The sequence below is a fragment of the Dasypus novemcinctus genome, chromosome 22 (genome assembly GCF_030445035.2).
Source record: "Dasypus novemcinctus isolate mDasNov1 chromosome 22, mDasNov1.1.hap2, whole genome shotgun sequence".
In the NCBI taxonomy this organism is placed as follows: domain Eukaryota; kingdom Metazoa; phylum Chordata; class Mammalia; order Cingulata; family Dasypodidae; genus Dasypus; species Dasypus novemcinctus.
The window spans coordinates 8,133,404-8,151,152 of record NC_080694.1 but is presented as its reverse complement, the minus strand read 5'-3'; the positions used below and the strand labels follow the sequence as shown (position 1 = coordinate 8,151,152).

General features: G+C 50.1%; 1 protein-coding gene across 1 annotated transcript; it reads right to left on the bottom strand.

Moving 5' to 3' along the window:
- Nucleotides 1-8,002: 8,002 nt before the first annotated feature.
- LOC101423120 (ral guanine nucleotide dissociation stimulator-like) lies at nucleotides 8,003-16,651 on the bottom strand. Its single transcript, XM_071210921.1, has 13 exons — nucleotides 16,553-16,651; nucleotides 16,126-16,341; nucleotides 15,734-15,837; nucleotides 15,182-15,266; nucleotides 13,945-14,019; nucleotides 13,413-13,499; nucleotides 12,987-13,019; nucleotides 12,497-12,618; nucleotides 12,231-12,329; nucleotides 11,711-11,903; nucleotides 11,301-11,516; nucleotides 9,790-9,904; nucleotides 8,003-8,373 (listed from the first exon to the last, which is right to left on the bottom strand). The coding sequence occupies exons 1-13, from the start codon at nucleotides 16,649-16,651 to the stop codon at nucleotides 8,213-8,215; spliced, it is 1,605 nt and encodes a 534-aa protein (XP_071067022.1). The 3' UTR covers nucleotides 8,003-8,212.
- Nucleotides 16,652-17,749: the final 1,098 nt, after the last annotated feature.

Sequence of the window (17,749 nt, the reverse complement as noted above, 5' to 3'; positions counted from 1 at the left end):
GGTAGACGGACGCCCTAACCACTGGGCCAAGTCCACTTTCCTATAATCATTCTTTATCATTTTATTCAGTCCCTAATAATCCTTCTTCTACTGAATTTTGTGTTAGCAAACTCATGAACACATCACATATGACCTCGAGTGAACCGTTATAAATATACCTAAAGTTATGAAACAGCTTTAGCACCATTGTCAATACGATATTGACTTTGTCCTACAATTGTGGTTTCTCACTCTGCAACAATCAATCATTTTATTTTAGGACAAAACTTCTTTTTTCCCTTAACAAAACACATCCTTTATAACTTACATATTTAAATTACCGAAAATATATTGGAAATTTCTTCAGACCAAGAGCTTATGAAACATAATTACTCAAAAAAAAGTTTGTTGGAATAATAACTGAATTGTATAAACACAGATTTACATTTTTCATCATATTAAAGAGCTCATAGATAAAACGTTAGCTTATTTGATCAGTAAACATACATAAAATTGAGAAGAACATATCTCCCAAAAGATTTATGCTTATATTGTACATACCATTACAGAAGACATAGCTAATCTTTTTTCACTGAGCTCATTAATCCCATTTGTGAAATGTTTATCTGAATTCTGTTGATTTTATTTTGTTCTTACATTTTGGTATAATTTTGTACATATTCTTTTTTTCTTTGGAAATATTAGAAGTTTGGTTTACTGAATTTCTAAGACTATAAGACTAATTTATATATAAGTATTTATTTGTATTCTAGCAAATTAACATTTTAGGGTGTTTTATAAGTTAATTTGGTATTACCATCCAAAGGAAGTTAAATCTCATATCTCAAACATACAGACAAATGCAAATAGAGTTTAGAGCTTCAGTTTTAAATTTTTCAGCCATGAGTCAGACATAAAAACATAGAAAAATACAAAACAGAAATCTCATGAGCTTTTATTTCTCATTTACCTTTTATTAGGAATCCTTTTATTTTAGTATGCCAAGGCTGCCTATACAAAATACCAAAATTTTTGGCATTTAAAATGAGGATCTACTAGGGTAAAAGCTTACAGTTCCAAAGCTGCTAAAATGTACAAATCCAGGTATCATGGATGTGGGCTATGGGTGGGAGGCTGTTCATCTCTTCGTAGATAACCTGAGCTGTATGTATCCTGAGCTGTGGGTGTGGGACAGTGAGAGGCTGCAGTCCTGCCCTTGGTGACCATGGCAAAGACTCCAGTACTGGGAGGCAATTTAGCAATGCAAACTTTATATACACACCAGTCAGTCGAGACAGACTCTGATAATAGTGATGCTGAAGTGTAAGAGGACTTAAATTGGCCTCGAATGAGAAATATAATATAGCTTGTGCATGAATTCAAAATTATCTAATTTTGTGCCCAAGTATGCCTAGAAATTCAATTAAGTAATGTAGACTCTTCAGACTTTGAATGTTCAGAAAAGATGTGTATTCGAGGTTGCATCCAGATGGAATGTGGGCAATTTGTTGATTCAAAACCTATACGTACTAAGACAAACACTTAACCAACAAAGAAAGTCATTTTCTTTGATAAAAACACCATTTGACTCCCAACTCTGTATAAAAGGAACTTGAAAATCTTGTTCTGGGCTCGTGTTGTGAACAGAAGTCTCCAGAGCCTGGCCAGCAGTAAATAAATCTTCTTCCTTCCAAAAATTATTGCTGAGTCCTGGCCTTTCTATACACAAATAATTGAACCTCTCCTGACTTCTACATCATCATCACAGATGCTTTCTCATCAAGGGTCATCTGCTGGTCAATCCTGGGTTCCTGCCACATGGGAAAGCAACATTGTAGCTTTCCCTCAGTTTAGGCCTGCTCCACTGAGTCCAGCCTCTGGCATTTCTCTCAGCCCCCAGGGGTTTCTCTTGGCCTCTCTGTCAGCTGTAGCTGGTCCTGGAGTCCTCTTTCACATGACAGTGCAAAAATGGCATCCAAATTTTTCTGTGTTCTGTTTCCAGTTCTCTATTTATGTAAGACCCAGGCAAGAGGGTGGAGACCCAACCTGGGTCACAGCTCACTGACTAGTGGAAGCAAAGGCCCTGAAGTGACCAAATCAAGTAACCTAATCAAAGGTTCCCATAATGCACTCAAATTCCCCCCAAGCTATCAGCACCATGGAGAAAGTGCCCTCTCAGGTTTTGCTCCCCATCTCCAGGCTGTAACATGGTAGACCCCTGGAAGGCATAAGGAAATGAGGGAATGATGAATGAGTTATTTAGCCATAACTTCACTTACTGATCCCTGCCACTAACTTGCATCTCAGTTTCCCTAAACATGAGCTAGGGCTACCACAGCCACCAATTCTCCTCAGTTGTACTCAGCAAGAGATAACTGAGCTCCTGCTTCATGCAGACTCCTCTGCACCAAAGCAGGATGGCCGTCAAGGCCTGGTCCTGCCCCAGCATATGGCAGAGACCTCACTCAGAACCTTGCTGTAATCTTCCATCAGCATCTCTCCCCAAATGGCTTCTAAGCTCTGCAAGAACAGGATCCAGTCCCATTCAGGTTTGAATCCAAGAGCCCAGCTGGTGCCTGGTGCCCAGAAGGGCTAGGAGGGGCTTAAATGGATAATCCACAGGAAGAAGGGACAATAGGAAAACAATTATCTGTGACTCAAGCTCATGAGTGTAGAAAATGGGCCTGACAAGTTCTCTGTGAACTTGGGGAACACCGGGGTAGACTTCCTAGAAGAGGTGACATGAGAGCTGTGCTCAGTAGGATGTTCTGAACAACATTCCTTACCCCCCATGGATGAAGGACAAGGCAAAATTCCAGTGCTGGCAATCAGTGATTCTGGGTGTGTGAGGATCATATTAGGGACAGAGGGCAAGTCAGTCCTTCCAACACTGGCATTCAGTGATTCTGGTTATCGAGGATCATATTAGGGTAGACACCAAGGAGGAAGCTCATCTCAGTGCCAACAGCCTCACTGCTTTCCAGGGATCCAGACAAGTGCAGACATGGAGTGGATAAGGACAAGCATGATGACATTTCAAACAACTGTCTAAATCTCAGCAGGTGGAGAGCCAGGTTCTTCTGTGCCCCAAGTTAATGCCTCTTGCATCCAGGTTCAGACATGGCACTAGGGCTGTTGTGGAGGCCCTGGGTTCCTCCAGGATGCAGGCCTCCCTTGGATCACTACTCCTGAGCCTCAGAAGCCACTGTAGCCTTATTGTCAGCAATGGCCTTCCAGACACTCAGAGATAAAATCACCTGGAAAGTCCATGCACCTATGAGCATAGTTTTTTTTTTTTTTTTTTTTTAAGATTTATTTATTTATCTATTTATCTCCCCTTCCCTCCAACCCTGGTTGTCTGTTCTCTGTGCCTATTTGCTGGGTCTTCTTTGTCCACTTCTGTTGTCAGTGGCATGGGAATCTGTGTTTCTTTTTGTTGCGTCATCTTGTTGTGTCAGCTCTCCCTGTGTGTGGCACCATTCCTGGGCAGGCTGCACTTTCTTTTGTGCTGGGTGGTTCTCCTTATGGGTGCACTCCTTGCGCCCATGGGGCTCCCCTACACGGGGGACACCCCTGTGTGGCACGGCACTCCTTGTGCATATCAGCACTGCGCATGGGCCAGCTCCACTTGAGTCAAGGAGGCCCGGGTTTGAACCATGGACCTCCCATATGGTAGACGGACGCCCTAACCACTGGGCCAAGTCCGCCGCCCCAGCATAGGTTCTAACAGTCCCTGGGTCCCTGCTCTTGGCCAATTCTGTGTTTTTCAGTAATTGGGTTGCAAGAAGCAGTGGCCCAGGCAGACTAGTTCTCAGACAGTGGGACAAGGGGACTGGTGCCTGGCAGCTCTCTCTTTTGCCCTCGCCCATGGTCCCCAGCTCACCTCCTCTCTCCTCACTCCCAGTCATAACCTTCTCCTCCCTATCTCTCTCTCTTGGCCTCAGCTCTGCTATCTCTCTGTTGTCTGACTTTCTCAGCTTACTACTCAGTTCTGCTCCCTCATCACTTCAACTAGCAGGCCATGTTGATTTGACGTGCCCTTCCTTTACATGTTTAAAATGTTACATTTAAACATTCTTACAGTGGAAGTGGTCATTGTTTCTTCCCACACCCCTTCAAAAGTCTCGGGGCATCTGTTGCTGACCCCACCCCATACACCACTGAATCCATCTCCAAAACACATACAGCTGCTTTTTCTTCCACCTGCTCATGGAAGGCCCCTCCCCTATGTCACCTCTCCTCCCTTTCCTGGATACAGGGCCCTTCTCCTGCGGCGATTAAAAAATACCACCCATCAACCCCAGGAGGCCTTGGTGGCTCCTAGACAAGGAGCAGGAAAAGGCTGTTCTGCTTTGGCCAGCAGAGGGGGCTCAAGGGCCATGTGGGCAGGCTTTTCCCAGACAGCCAAGGGGCTGTGATGAGGCCACCTGGGGTTCTGGAAGGCTGGAGGAGAGGAAGAGGCAGAGAAGGAGCTGCCTGGAGAGGGGCCTCTCAGCCCCAGGGCAGCCCAAAGGCTTGAGTGAGGGGAAGCAGGGAGGGAAAGGTTGGGAGTGTGAGATTTAGGATTGTTAGGGTCTGAGAGTGTCATTTTTCCATTGTTTTCCTGCATTCTGAGAGGCTTTTCTCTGCAGTCCCACAGCTACAAGATTAGTTTTGAGGTAGTTGGGATGGGGGAGAGAGTGGGAGGGCACCTGAGGAGCGAGGCTGGCAGTTTGGTCAAGAGAAAGAAAACCAGTCTTGGTCGGGGTCCTGAGGCCTCTGCCATGAGGCATGAACCCTTTAGGTGCCAGATCAAGGGGAGGTCCTGGGGCCCCAAAGAAGGGGCCAGGGAGTCTAGGGTAGTGCCTGGGGGACTCAAGGCCATGGCAGGTTACCAGCCAGCACAGCAGTGCTTGAGCAGTGTAGCACCTGCACCTGCTGTTTTACAAGTTCCCACAGACTTTTCTTACCTGTGCAGGAATCAGGACATCAAGCAGGTTGCATAGAAGCTCAGGGTAATGAGAAGACACTCTCTGAGCTCCCCCAAAAATACATGAGGGGAGATGCCAATCCCAGGGGGCAAGCCGGGGGTGGGGGGGGCTGGGGGATAGGGACAGATTTGGACAAGGGGAAAGGCCACAGCCAGGGACACAGCAACTCACCTGACCACCCCCAAATTCCTCTAATCTCTGAAAACCACTGAGCTTTCTAAGGCCATCAGTGAATGTGCAGGAGTTTGTCTATTTCACAAGCTGTCCCAGCCCCACTAAAGGCAAACAATACTATGGACTTCCAGTATCAACAACTTATTTTTGATTGAGCTATAATTAGCATGGTATAACTTCAGCCTGTGAAAGTGCCTTATTCAGTGCTTTTTAGTATATTCATAAGGCTGTAAAACAATAACCACTAGCTAATCCCAGAATATTTTCATTAATTCCAAATGAAATCCTGGACCAGTAGCAGTCACATTCCCCCAAAGACCCTCAACACATCACTTAACCACTAATCTATCTTCCGTCTGGATTTGCCGAGTGTGGAGCTTTTGTATGAATGGAGTTCTGTAAGTGGCCTCTAGTGTCCAGCTTCTCTCACACAGCATAATGTTCTTCAGGTCCCTCACCTTCTAGCATATATCTGTAGTTCATCATGTCTTATGGCTGCTAACATCTCATTTTCTTTCTCCCTTCATCATTTGATGGGCATTTGTGTTGAGTTGCTTGTACTTTTTGGCTATTATGATAATAAACTTGCCCCAGATGTGGCCAGAAGGCCTTCCAGTTGGCTCCTGTCATGTGTTGACTCCACCCTGTGGACTTTGGTGCCTTCCCTGCTCTCCAGTAGGCCATGGTCATTAGGTTCCTCTCACACGTTTCCTGGCCAAGACCTGGACTCACACATACCTTCTAGGGGCCCTCTTCTCTTTTCATGGAAAATAGGATTTTGGGACCACAATCTTGGCATCAGCACTGGATATTGCTACCAGACTGTCCTTACTTATAGGTCTGCTCAATAAAGAGAGCTAGACACTCTGTTATTTACAGAGAAAATGGAATAGTTCAGACATATATTTGCTAATTAAAATGTAAGACTATCGTCTTTTCATTCCCTGTTAAACCTTCTGAACTGGCCCCAAAGCCCACAGCTGGGGCAGGCAGGAGGCTGGGGCAGGGTCCTGGGGCTTTGTGTTGTCAGGGTTAAACCTTTAGCTTCTGAATATTGGGGAAACCCAGGGAAGGGTTCAGGACAGGGCCTGTCCCACCCAGAGAGGAAGCCATTCAGTACTTTACTTTGTGAGGAGGTGTGTCTCTGCAGGACTGTGGTCCTCAATCCTGGTGGCCTTCCCTTCCCCCTCAGGCCCTCTCGAACCCTCCCCCTAGGAATTGTCCACTCTCCAATGACCAAAGCAAAGCACAAATTTTGGACAATGGATGCAGTCATCCCAGGGGACGTGAGCAGTGTCAGCACCTGCACCTGCTGTTTGACAAGTTCTAAGGGCTCAGCGCCGACTCCTCTTGAGGACCATCAGTAGCAACACAACAGAGTGTTAACTGGAGATCCCCAGATGGTGGACCTCACCCACACCATCCAAGCCCTCACCTTGACCCACAGAAAAGACTGTGGGGTTTCTCTAGCTTACAATGGGTAAGTATTCTTCTCTTGGCATTCAGAGCCCATGGCTGATGTCTCAGGCCCCAGCCAGGCAGCAGAGGCCACCAGGTACCAATCACAGAGGCCAGGGCCTGCCAGGGATTTTCCAGGTTAAGAATTTGCACAATGAATGGCAAGGCAGTGGGAAGCCCTAGTTCTTAGGAAGCAGTAGGGTTTATGAAAAAAGGCCCAGCTGGAGGCTGAAAAGCTGCATCTTAATCCCCCCAGTCCCCTCAAAAGGAGAGAATTCTTGTATATCAGGGATAGGGATCCCAAAGCATGAAATCTAATGTAAAGATTTGACCACTGGGCATAGAGGGAAACTGAGGATGCAAAGTTCTGCCTGCCCTTGGACCATGTGCTAATCTTCCTCTGTCCTTTTCCTTTCCACATTGTTAGAATTGTTTTTTTTCTGTACCTAGTGCTCACGTAAATCTAGACTTTGCTCTTGAAAGCTACAAGTTCTTATTTGGTGCTCAAACAAAGCCTCAGTCAAGAAGGAGAAAATGTTCTTCCTCCAAAGTGGTGGAAAGGCAGCCACTTCCCTGCACAGGGTCAGGAAATGGTCCTGGCAAATGGAAGTACCTCCAACTTCTAAATCCAGTAGTCCCCATGGGTGGGCTCTGCTCCTTCTAGGTGTATTAATACTGAAGTGCACTTTGCTCTGTGAAAGGGGATTTCTGTGTTTGCTTCAATAAGCCAGGGAAGGGTGGCTGGCTCTTTTTGCTTCTCCCTTCAAAAATAAACTGATGACTGCAAGATTTCTTATTTGTGTCCATTGCACCTCTATGTCAAGAGGAGGCTCAGATTCCACCTGGATGCTGGATGCAATCCTCCCACTTTCAGTTGTAATCACTCTAGGCTCCATGGTGTGGTGGTTGTCCTTCTTCAACTCCATCTTAGCTGAGTGTGGTGAGCCCAATAAGTCAGATTGTAGGTGCTGGAGTCTGTTGAGGCTCAGGACCTGGCTATCACATTGTCAGTCCAGAGATTCAAATCCCCTAAATACATCTTAAACCCCGACACTAACTGCACCTCCAGCACATTAGCATGAAAGTCTTATGAAGAGAGATCCCATCTGAGTCCAGATTCGTCACACGGGGAGAGTGTGGGCCATGGTGTGAACCGTTGACCATGGGGTGCGGGGGTGCCCAAAGATATACTTGCCAAATGCAATGGCTGTGTCATGATGATGGAAGGGAGTGTTGCTGAGGGGGGGGGAGAGGTGGGGTGGGGGAGGTAGGGTTCAATGGGACCTCATATATATATATTTTTAATGTAATATTATTACAAAGTAAATAAAATAAAATAAAAAAAAAGATTTCTTATTTGAATGAACAATGCGAGAGGCTGCACCTCGTTTCAATTAACACTGTATATCAAACTCTGAGGCTGTAGTTGAAACAAGATTTTAATAATAAAATATTCACATCTAACATTTACTATTTACAATAATAAACAGCCCAGACTGTCTGGTGGGGAGGGAGGTGACTGCCTGGCCTGCCCACTGTGGTTGGGGTTATAAGAACAGCTTGGCCAGGCAGACCTGGGCAGGTGGAACCTGAGGCTGGCAGGTACCAGGGCCCAGTTAGATTTTCCCCTTTCAGAACTTGGGTCCCTTCAGCTTCTTCCCCAGAAAGGCTGAGATAGCGCTCTTCTTGAGCTTGGCGTCCATGGGTGAGGTCCGCTTCATAAGCATTAATTGATACTTGGGCGAGGGATGCATCGCGTAATACACTTTAGCGCTGTCTGGGATCTGCAGCACTGGAGAGAGGGGCGGAGGAGTGGTCAGCTGTGCTCTGAGGGACCACAGGATACCCCAACCCTTTGTGCCCCCAGGAGAGCAGGCCTCTGCCAGGGACCTGGATCCCCAACCCAACTCCAGGAACAAAAAGGAGCCTCTGAATGACGCCTGCTTGCAGGAAGGACTCTGCAGAGGCACAGCTGAAAATGAGGAACTCTTGTTTTTAAAGTGACTCTGACTCATCCCTGCAACCTCAGAATGGAGCTGATAAGATTTCATCTATTTCCCCCTCACCATGCCCCCTGATGCCTTCACTACTTAGGACCTCAGAGCTGAAATTGGATTTCTGGAACACAGTGCAGGGCCCCCAAATCCAGCACTACCCAGGACAAGACACTGGGGCCCAGGGAAGGGCAGCGCTGGCCCAGGCCTCCCGAGCAGGGTCCCTGAAGGCCTCCAGGACCACGCAGTGCCTGCCACCCAGCAAGGATTTACACTGACCCCATCTTCTCCTGTCTTCCTGACCTAGAACCAGCTAGACAGGAACACTGGGCTGAACTCCTGCTCCAGCCTCAGTGGTGCAGCTGCTCATCTCCTTTCTTAACCTCTCCAGGCCTTGGCCTTCCTGTTCTGTAGGACAAGTCGTTCTGCCTATTTCACACCCCATAGCTCCCATTTCCCATTCAAAAGACAAGGGAGGATTTAAAACAAACTTCTAGGAGTTGTGTGAGTCATTTTAATATGGCTAGGTTAGTGGCTGGGAGAGGGGATTGGCTCACTGACAAGAATCCAGTTAACTTTATTGTTCACAGACATACCATGTGTGCAGACATTGGTTAATTTTCTCTCCCCTTTGGGAATGAGAAGCCAGCCCAGGTGCTTAGGAAACCTATCTAAGGGTTCAGTGTGCACGACACCTGGCTCTGGTTCTGTGTTGTGAAGATCTTTCCCTTTCCCACTTATTAGAATAATGAGTCAGTTCCCAAGAGCCTCCAAAGTGGATCAAGGAGATTTGGTCCAGTTTTCCCTATCATAAAGGCATGGCCTGTAGCATGTTTGGTGCTTGTGTCCACCAGTCATGGTGCAGGCACCCCCTGCTGTCCAGAAGACTTCCTTCAAGTTGAGCCCCTCTCCTTGGCCATCTTTTTCTTGATCCAAGGTGAAAAGCATTTTCTCTGGGTACCTCAATGTTGTTAGCTTTCAACTGGGTTTCCCAATGCCTGGTCATGTCCAGGAAAAGGGACACAAGGGAGAAGGAGCAGGTAGGGAGAAGAGGCTGTGGGCACTGAGGGCTGCTCTGGGAAGCCTGGTTTGTGGGCAGGGTGCCTACCCACACTGCTGTCAGGTACACTGGGGTGAGAGGGCCTTGGCACTTCAGGCTGGGGACATGGTGCTTCTTCCAACCACCGCCCTCTCCTTCTTGCTCCCTGACTTACTTTGATCCTCCGAAATGATTTGCACCAGCTTGTAATCCTCTGGCTTTTCTCCATCCATGTTGAGTTCTTCCATGGCCTTGTGGATCACAGCTGGAGCCATTTCCTGGTTGGACACCTGTGGTGGATCACAGGACAGGCCCTCAGGGCATGGGTCCTGGAGACAGCTCCCCCACAGTGCAGCTGCCAGAGACCCTATGGAGCCACCTCTGGTCAGGACTGGGTCTAAGGGGCCTCACCATCTTCTCTTGCTCTTCTGGGGAGACCTCCATGGAATGAAGGGGTTCTTTCCATTCATCCAGAACCCCATCTCCTACAAGAACCTTCACCTTTGTCTTGTGGCTGTTTCTCAGGGTGGGTCCAGACCCCTGCCCTGTAGGCTGAACCCTGTCCCCTGGGTCCTCAGTCTGCACAACAGCTATGGACTTCCAGGGCCCTGGGTACAAAGGATGACCGTGCAGCAGAGGGTGAGAAATGAGAAGTAAAATCTGGGCCTCTGTTTCCTCATGCCTCCCAATCACAGGAGGTGGCTTGCACTCAGGGAGTGCCACTGCTCCAGCCCTGGCCCTCCAGGACACCCCCAGGGCAGAGCACACAACATCTAGTCCAATCTCAGATATCAGAGAGGAGGAGGGGCTGGATGACAACCTACAGCACACCAGAACTGCCCCAGGCTCCAGGATGCAGCTGTGATCAGCAAGTCCAGGCACAGTTACCTTGACCATGAGGGCCCAGCAACAGGCAGTGTTTAGGACAAGGATCAAATCAAATGACAACTTAGTAAAACCACACCTGCTCCTTGCCAAAAGACAAGTGCAGCCTGGGGCAGGTGTGCAACACGGTAGCTCAGCCAGCCTCTGTGCAGTGCGGGCTGGGATGGCTCCATCTGCACATGCCATCCAGGATCTCACTCCTGCTCACATCTTTTTGGCCCTGGGACAGACTCCATAATCCCTTCAGGGTCATGGCATCAGACCCTCATTGGCCTGTGTCTCCACACACAGGTCCAACCTCCATTCTGAAGCCAAATGCCACCTGTTGTCCCTGTTCTGCTCTAATCCTCCAGTGTCTCCCATCTCCCCCATGAGAAAGTCAAGCTCCATTCAGCAGCTCACAGGGCCTGATGTGACCCAGCTCCCACAACCTCTCTGACCTCAACTCTTCCCCTTGACCCCTGCTCCTTCACCCTGGCCCCAGGCTGTTCCTCAGACTGGCCAAGCACATGACACCCCATGGGTCTGGCAGGCTGTACCCTCCATCCTCCTCTTTGGGGCTGCCTCAGAGGGCCTTTGCTATGCCTTCCTCAGCATGTCAGACTCAGCCCCTATATCCACTCTCTGAGCCCTGACTGCCATCAAACTCACACTCTTCCTGTTTCTTGAGGTAGCTGTCTATCCACTGACACCAACTGGGAAGTCTAGTCAAGCATGGCAAAGAGGGAACATGCCATTTCTTATGGGTCTACTGCCTGAACCAGTGATGGGCTCCAGAGGAGAGTTACACATCTGGCTCACCTTGATGCTTTTGTAATGTTGGCCATTGTCCTCCTCCAGGCTGACACAGACAATGCAGTAGTCAATCACATGCCACCTATAGCGTGGTCGTGAGTTTCGGCGCCTGGGGATGAACCATCTGACCCAGCGTTTGATGGAGGAGGAGGAAGAGGGTGTTTCTCTGGATGCTGATGTGACAACAGAGTTCTGTGTTGATTCAGAGGTTGACTGCCCCAACTGTGGGTGACAGCAAGATTAGCAGAAGGCCTGGAGCCTTGGGGCTCCCTAGTACTGCTCTGGAATCTCTAGGAGGGTCTAGAAATTCTGTAGGAGTCAACAATTCTTGGCCTCTTTGTGGAGCCAGACAAGGCCAAGCAGGCAAAAGAGAAGAGTGAGGACAAGGGCTGACATGGGAAGAGGTGGTCACTCACCTTCATTTCAGGGTCATCTTGGGACTCTAGGACATGGTCCAGGTGGATATTCACCTTCGAGCTGGAGGAACCGGCCTCGTGTGTGTGGGGTGAATCAGTTGCATCCCCACTGCTGAAGACAGGGCCACACTGGAGCTGGAAACTGGAGTAGGGGTTGCTGCTGCCACTGGATTCAGTGTCAGGGGCCTGGCAGCTAGAAGGATAGGTCGGCTTACCTTGGGGGCCTCCCCTGGAATGAAACTAAACTTGTCCCCTGCTACCACTGCACCCTGCTAAGGGGTCATTCCATTAATAGTAGACAGGGACTCTGATTCACTTGGAGATCATGCAGCATCACCCCATTTCACAGAAGAGGAAACTGGCCCAGGGATGGGGCAACTCACACAACTCACACACTTGGTTGGGAGTAGAGCTGGGATCCCCAGGCTAAACTGTCAGGCTCCCCAAATCCACACTTAGCCTGAACCTTCCCTGAGTCCTGAGCCAGCTCATAGTTTCCCACCCTTGATGGGGAACTCACTCTTCACTCCAAGGCTTGATGCCTTCCAGGTCGTGTTTGTCCTGAAAGTTGTTACTGGCCAACTGGGATGGGGGCTCCAGCTCACAAGACAGGTGGTAGCTGCAGGGCAGAATGGTGGCTGTAAGGTCCCAGGAGTCGCCCTCCCAGTCTGGACAGCAGTTGGCATTTGGGTACCCAGCTGTCCTCAGGCAACAGGTCCTATGCTGACCCAGTATCCTCTGCGTTGATCTCACAGCTATAGTGGCCTGATGCTGTCTTGGCCTCACCTCTCTTTCTTGCTGAGTTGCTTCATGTCTCCAAACCAGGCCGCAAATTTCTCACTGGGCATAAGGGAGTCATAGCAGCAGCCTGCCTGGAGCTGCTGGAGCTCAGCAATCATCTGGTATTCCTAGGGCCAGTGGGAAGGAACAGTCACTGCCGAGGCCTGGGTGGTCTTCCTGGGTGGGAGAGGGGCCAGTGGCTGATTTGCTCCTGTGGCTTCCCCAATCCCTTCACTCCCTTCCAGTCTCTAACTTCCCTCAGAGCTGAGATCACACAGCTGATCCTCCATGAAGTTGTCCTTCATCCAACTATATCCTTCACCCTTGAGAAGGAGGCTTTGGTCCTGTCTTTTCTCCTCAAAATCTCCCCATTACACTAAGAGGAAGCTGCATGCAGTTTGGGGGTGTCTTGCCCAGAAGGGTCTCTGTGTTCCATCCCATACCCCACCCCAGCCCACCCCAGCCCACCCCAGCAGTGATGGCCACAGCTACTCACCTTCCTCCTTTTTTCAAAATTGACCATCCTTCCCTGGAAGACAGAGTTGCATCCATCATGAAGGGCCCCCATTCATTGCCATGCTCATCACCACACCTGAGCCCCTGTCTCTCTGCATTACTGCAGGGTTCAACATGAACAGGGCAGTCCAGACAAGGGATGGAACCAGGCAACTCTGGGCACCAGGAGTGGAGACAGAGAGAACTTCTAGTCCCACGCTCTGATGACAGTGGAGAGATGGGCTCTTGGACCAGCCTTCTTTTACTTGTCTGCAAGAAGGCCATGGCACTCCAGCCCCAGGGAGGCTGGGAGGGTTCAGGAGACCCTGTATGCCCACTGGTGAGAACTCAGGGATCAGGGAATGACCTCTCCTTCCAAGCCTCAGGGTCCCTTTCCCACCCTGCCCCTGCCCCCAGGCTCACTTACTTCTAAATACTCCTGCATTGCATTGTCCACCATCAAAAATTGGGTGAGAAATGTCCCCAGGCATGGGACAATGCCCTCGATGACACCCTGTGGCATTGGGTAGGGTGGGGATGAACACAGACTCTGAGGTGTGCCCCAGACCACGCCCTAAACACTACTTAGTCTCAGACTTCTAGGACCACACAACCTTCCCTGGACAGTGTCGGACACTTAACTCACACCCCCTAATTTCACTTCCAGACTCCAAGGACCCCAAACTCCCTTGTAATCCCTTCCCAGCACAGGCTTTTCTTAAGTCACCAAGTTTAATCCCCACCACCACCTAATCCACTGTGTCATGTCTTACAGGTCCTTATCCTGACTGGCTGCAACTAGTCCCCCAGGATTCCCACTGCTAACAGCCCTAAAGGTTCCAGGGACATAGAAGGGAGGCTTCTAGGTGTAGAGGTCCAGAGGGAAGGACTCGAGGAGAGACCCCATGCTGACTTTGAGGCCACCCCTCCCTGACCCTCCCAGCCTCATGCACATTCACCATCTCCTCCTGCTGCTCCTTTTTCTGGGTTCTTTTGGGTTTCATCTCCAGGGTCGAAAACTTGGAGACCTCCTCCTGCCAAGGTTGAGGACTAGGTCAGTGAGGCTCTCCCTCCCTCAACTATTGTCCCTGGGGCCTTGGACACCTGAATCAAGTGGGTAGGTGGACATCTGCTGCCATCATATGCCTGATATCCCCTGCATGACCCTGTGTAAGAGGACTGGCCTCCCTGGGCCTCTATCTCTATCTGTAAGGACAGAGACCTGAATGCCCTCATCAGGAGTTCAGAGGGCTTAGAGTTGCATGCTAGCAGCAAGGATGCTCTGGCCATCATGCTTTACCCCTCAGAGTCTTGAGAATGCTCAACCACGTTCCTTTTCTCCCTTGAGCTTTACTACCTCACTGCGAGGCTGGCAACACTAAATGGTCATGCCTCATTTCCACATGAGGACACAGAGCCCCATGCAGGGGTCAACCTGGACTGATTCACTCAGGGCATCAGAGGACACCATCTGTTCCCCAGATGGAGGCCACGTCTGAGCTGACCTCTCCCCACCACCAACCACCACTAATCGGTGTCTGGTTCTCCCAGCCTCTGAGTGTGGGTTTCGGCCTCATAACATCCCAGCCTTGGAGCTTGAGGATGGAATGTCTCCGGAGGCTAAGTTGAGCAGCACCTACCTGCTCCAGCCAAGAGAAGTGGAGACCCCAAAGTCTACCTAAAGCCATACCAAAGGCATCCCCTCTCCAGAGGTCCACTCAGGACATTCTCTGTGCAGACAAGTCTGGCATCCACTCAGGAATGGGTCTCCATGGTTCCACGTCTGATTACCCAGGTAGGGTGGATGCTGCCAGAAGTACTTAGCATTGAAATTTTGCTTCCTCTTTAATGTGGAAGCTTCTAGTTATGCTCAGGAAGGATGGCCATGGTTCCCAGTCTCCTAAGTATTTCTCTTAGCTCTCTGGTACACATGTCATTCATCACAAGGCAGTTATGAAACCCTCCCACTGAGATGGAGTCTTCTCATCCTGCCAGTTCATCATCTCCTCCTGGGACGTCCCAGCCACCTCCACTGAATGAGAGCCTACTGCACTACAATGGCTCCTCACCAGCCCACAAGCAGGCATATTCCTCTACATCTTCAGAATAGGGCAGACCGGATTTGTTCAAAGAAACTTTTAGTGAAAAACTAACATCCCCACCACCTGAGCCCTGACCTTCCAGCCTCCTCTTTACCTTGGTGATGAACTCGCAGCTCTGTGAGAGGTTGTTCTCATTGGAGACAATCTCAGATAGCATCTGAAAGAGGTGGAAGCTGTCCCTGGGGGAGGGCAAGAAGGAAGGAGAAAGGTAGGAGTGGGTAGGAGGCTGTAAAGGCTAATCCATTCTAGCCAGCTGGGACTCAGACTGCCTGGGTGGGTGGTGCTGAACCTGGGCAGCTCTGAGTGCCACAGGACATCATGGGACTTCAGAGCTGGGCTCTGAGGTGGGCACAATGGGGTCCCCCATCCCATTTCATGAGCATCTGGTTCTGATATGTGTAAATGTCAATGGCTAGAGGGTGGTGCTGACAAGTAAGCATTTAACATGCTCCCATTTGGTTCAACTCTGTAACCGGCAGAGGAAGCAACCAGTGCTGAGGTAGAACAGTTGATCTCATCAACCTAGAGCCTCACCCCACCTGGGCAATGCCCAGGAGCCACTGCCTCCCAAGCCCCCTGAAGGGCAGTGTGCAGCCCCCAAAAGGTCCCTGGTCCAGACCTGGTGTCCCACAAGTGGCCTGCCCACCTGGAAACTTCCTCCCATGTCTTCTTAAGACGGTGAATTGATTGGCTTTCAAGAGCAGAGAGGATAGCATAGAGTGAGGAGAAGTTCTTGAGGATTTGGCACTCCTGGGGAGAAAGAATGAGCAGTGAGATGTGGTATGGGCGCCCCCCAGCTCCAGTTTCAGAACCTCAGCTGACATCTCCCCTCTAGAATGAGAAAGACACAGAGAGTGACCCTGAGGGCATGCCATGGACCCAGACAGGGACACCCACACTCAACCTGAGGGAGTAGCATGGGTGGGAGGTGAGGATATCGTAAGGCTGTGCTACAGGCCAGGGAGGGCCTTGAAGACTGAGAGTTGATAAGGGCATAGAGGGGGCTTCAGAACTACAGAGAGGGTCCCCTGAGCATACCCTGGCCACTTCGATCCAGTGCTCCACCACCCTGGCCCTGTCCTGAGCCTTCATGCTCTGGTCCCCAAGACAGGTTGTGATGACGCAGTTGGTCACATGGTTGAACTGGGTGATGACAGCACAGACGGTGGGTGCTACATGCTCCTGGCCCTTTCTATTGTGCTGGGACCAGGTGGCTCCCAGACAATGATAGGGCACCACTTTCTTGAACAGCTCCTGGGGAGAGGAGATGTCAGCCAGCCCCACACCCTTGTACCTTAGATCCTGAAGGCCCTCAAGACCCAGGCCAGGATCCAGTGGTCTCAGCTGGATTTCAGCAGGCTAAGGACAGAGTGTGTTCTCTGTCCCTGAGGGGACCTAGCCCTCAAGTGACCCAAGGCCCAAGCCTAGAGGGGAAGAGAAAGCTGCACTTTCAAGTCCCTCTCACAAATTCCAGCATGGGAGGTGCCTCAAGCCTCCTCAGGCCCAGGTGGTACCATGGCCTCTCCTGGTAATGCCTCCTGGGCCAGCTAGCAGTCACGAGCATGGTCCCTGTGGGGGCCATAGGCTTTGGGTGCCTGCCAAAGATCCAGTGCACATCAGGGTCTTAGTATCAATGCTGTGGAGACCCCCTGCACAGAGAGGCCACCCATGGAGCTGGTTGCACCTCTATGAGCTCCCTTCAACCCCCAATGGCCAAGCCCCCCAGGCTTTCTATTTCTTTGCTCTCATGTAATCTTCCCAGTCCATGTTATGGCAGGTATGTTTAGTGTCTTATATCTACTCTCTAGAGAGGAGAAGTGCGGGTTTGGGATCAATAAACTTGCTCAGGTTACAATGTGGAACCAGGCTTTGGAACAAGATCATACGATTCTGGTCAGGGTATGCTAAGGCTGGGGCAGCAGTTCCTGGGAGGAAGATCCACCCAGATCCACCCTGCCAATCCCAGCTGCTCACCACATCCATCAGTGTCAACTGCTGTGCCACCAGATCAGGAGGGAAAGCCAGAAGGTTAGCCTTCTCCTCACCCAGCAGGTTCGCTGAGGTCTCAGGCCAGGGGCTGGAAGGTTCCGATGGTGTAACCTGCCCTGCTGCTGACTTTAGCTCTGGCAGTGGTTCTGGTGTTTCTGCCAGACATGCCTTCCCCTCGAGAGGTGCTACTGGTGAAGGTGAAGAAATAGGCTGTGCCTCCAGAATGGACACTGGTGCAGACGGTGTAGGTGGCACTGGAGGTAGTGGTGAGATTGCCTCCAGCTCAGGAAGTTGTGCTGCAGATGGTGATGTGACTTCCTCCAGTCTGGCAGCAGGGGCTCCATCTGGGGATGGAGCTGGCTCTACCTTCAGGGTGGTTATATGTGCTACTTCCATAGGTAGTGGTGGAGGTGGCGATGGAGCCAAATCAGCCTTTGGAATCTCCCCTGTGTCTGCTGCAGATGGTGGAATTGGTGCCATAGTTTGCACTGGAGGCATCTGGAGCTCTGGAGCTGACAAATGAGCTGAAGAAGAGGTAGGTTCCGCCCTATGAATGGCTCCAAGTGTCTTTCAAATACAGAGACGATCCCACAACCTCTAGAGAATATCCAGCCCAAGAATTGTACCCAGACTGCAGTCTCCCAGGAGACTAGACTGAGGATCCTCCTTGCTT

Coding starts and splice junctions, on each gene's coding strand:
- LOC101423120 (XM_071210921.1), bottom strand. CDS start 16,651: ATGCTCGTGACTGCTAGCTGGCCCAGGAGGCATTACCAGGAGAGGCCA. Junction 13,500..13,944: donor AGGAGCAGCAGGAGGAGATG/GTGAATGTGCAT, acceptor CCAATGCCACAG/GGTGTCATCGAGGGCATTGT. Junction 8,374..9,789: donor AATCATTTCGGAGGATCAAA/GTAAGTCAGGGA, acceptor CCCTCTCTCCAG/TGCTGCAGATCCCAGACAGC.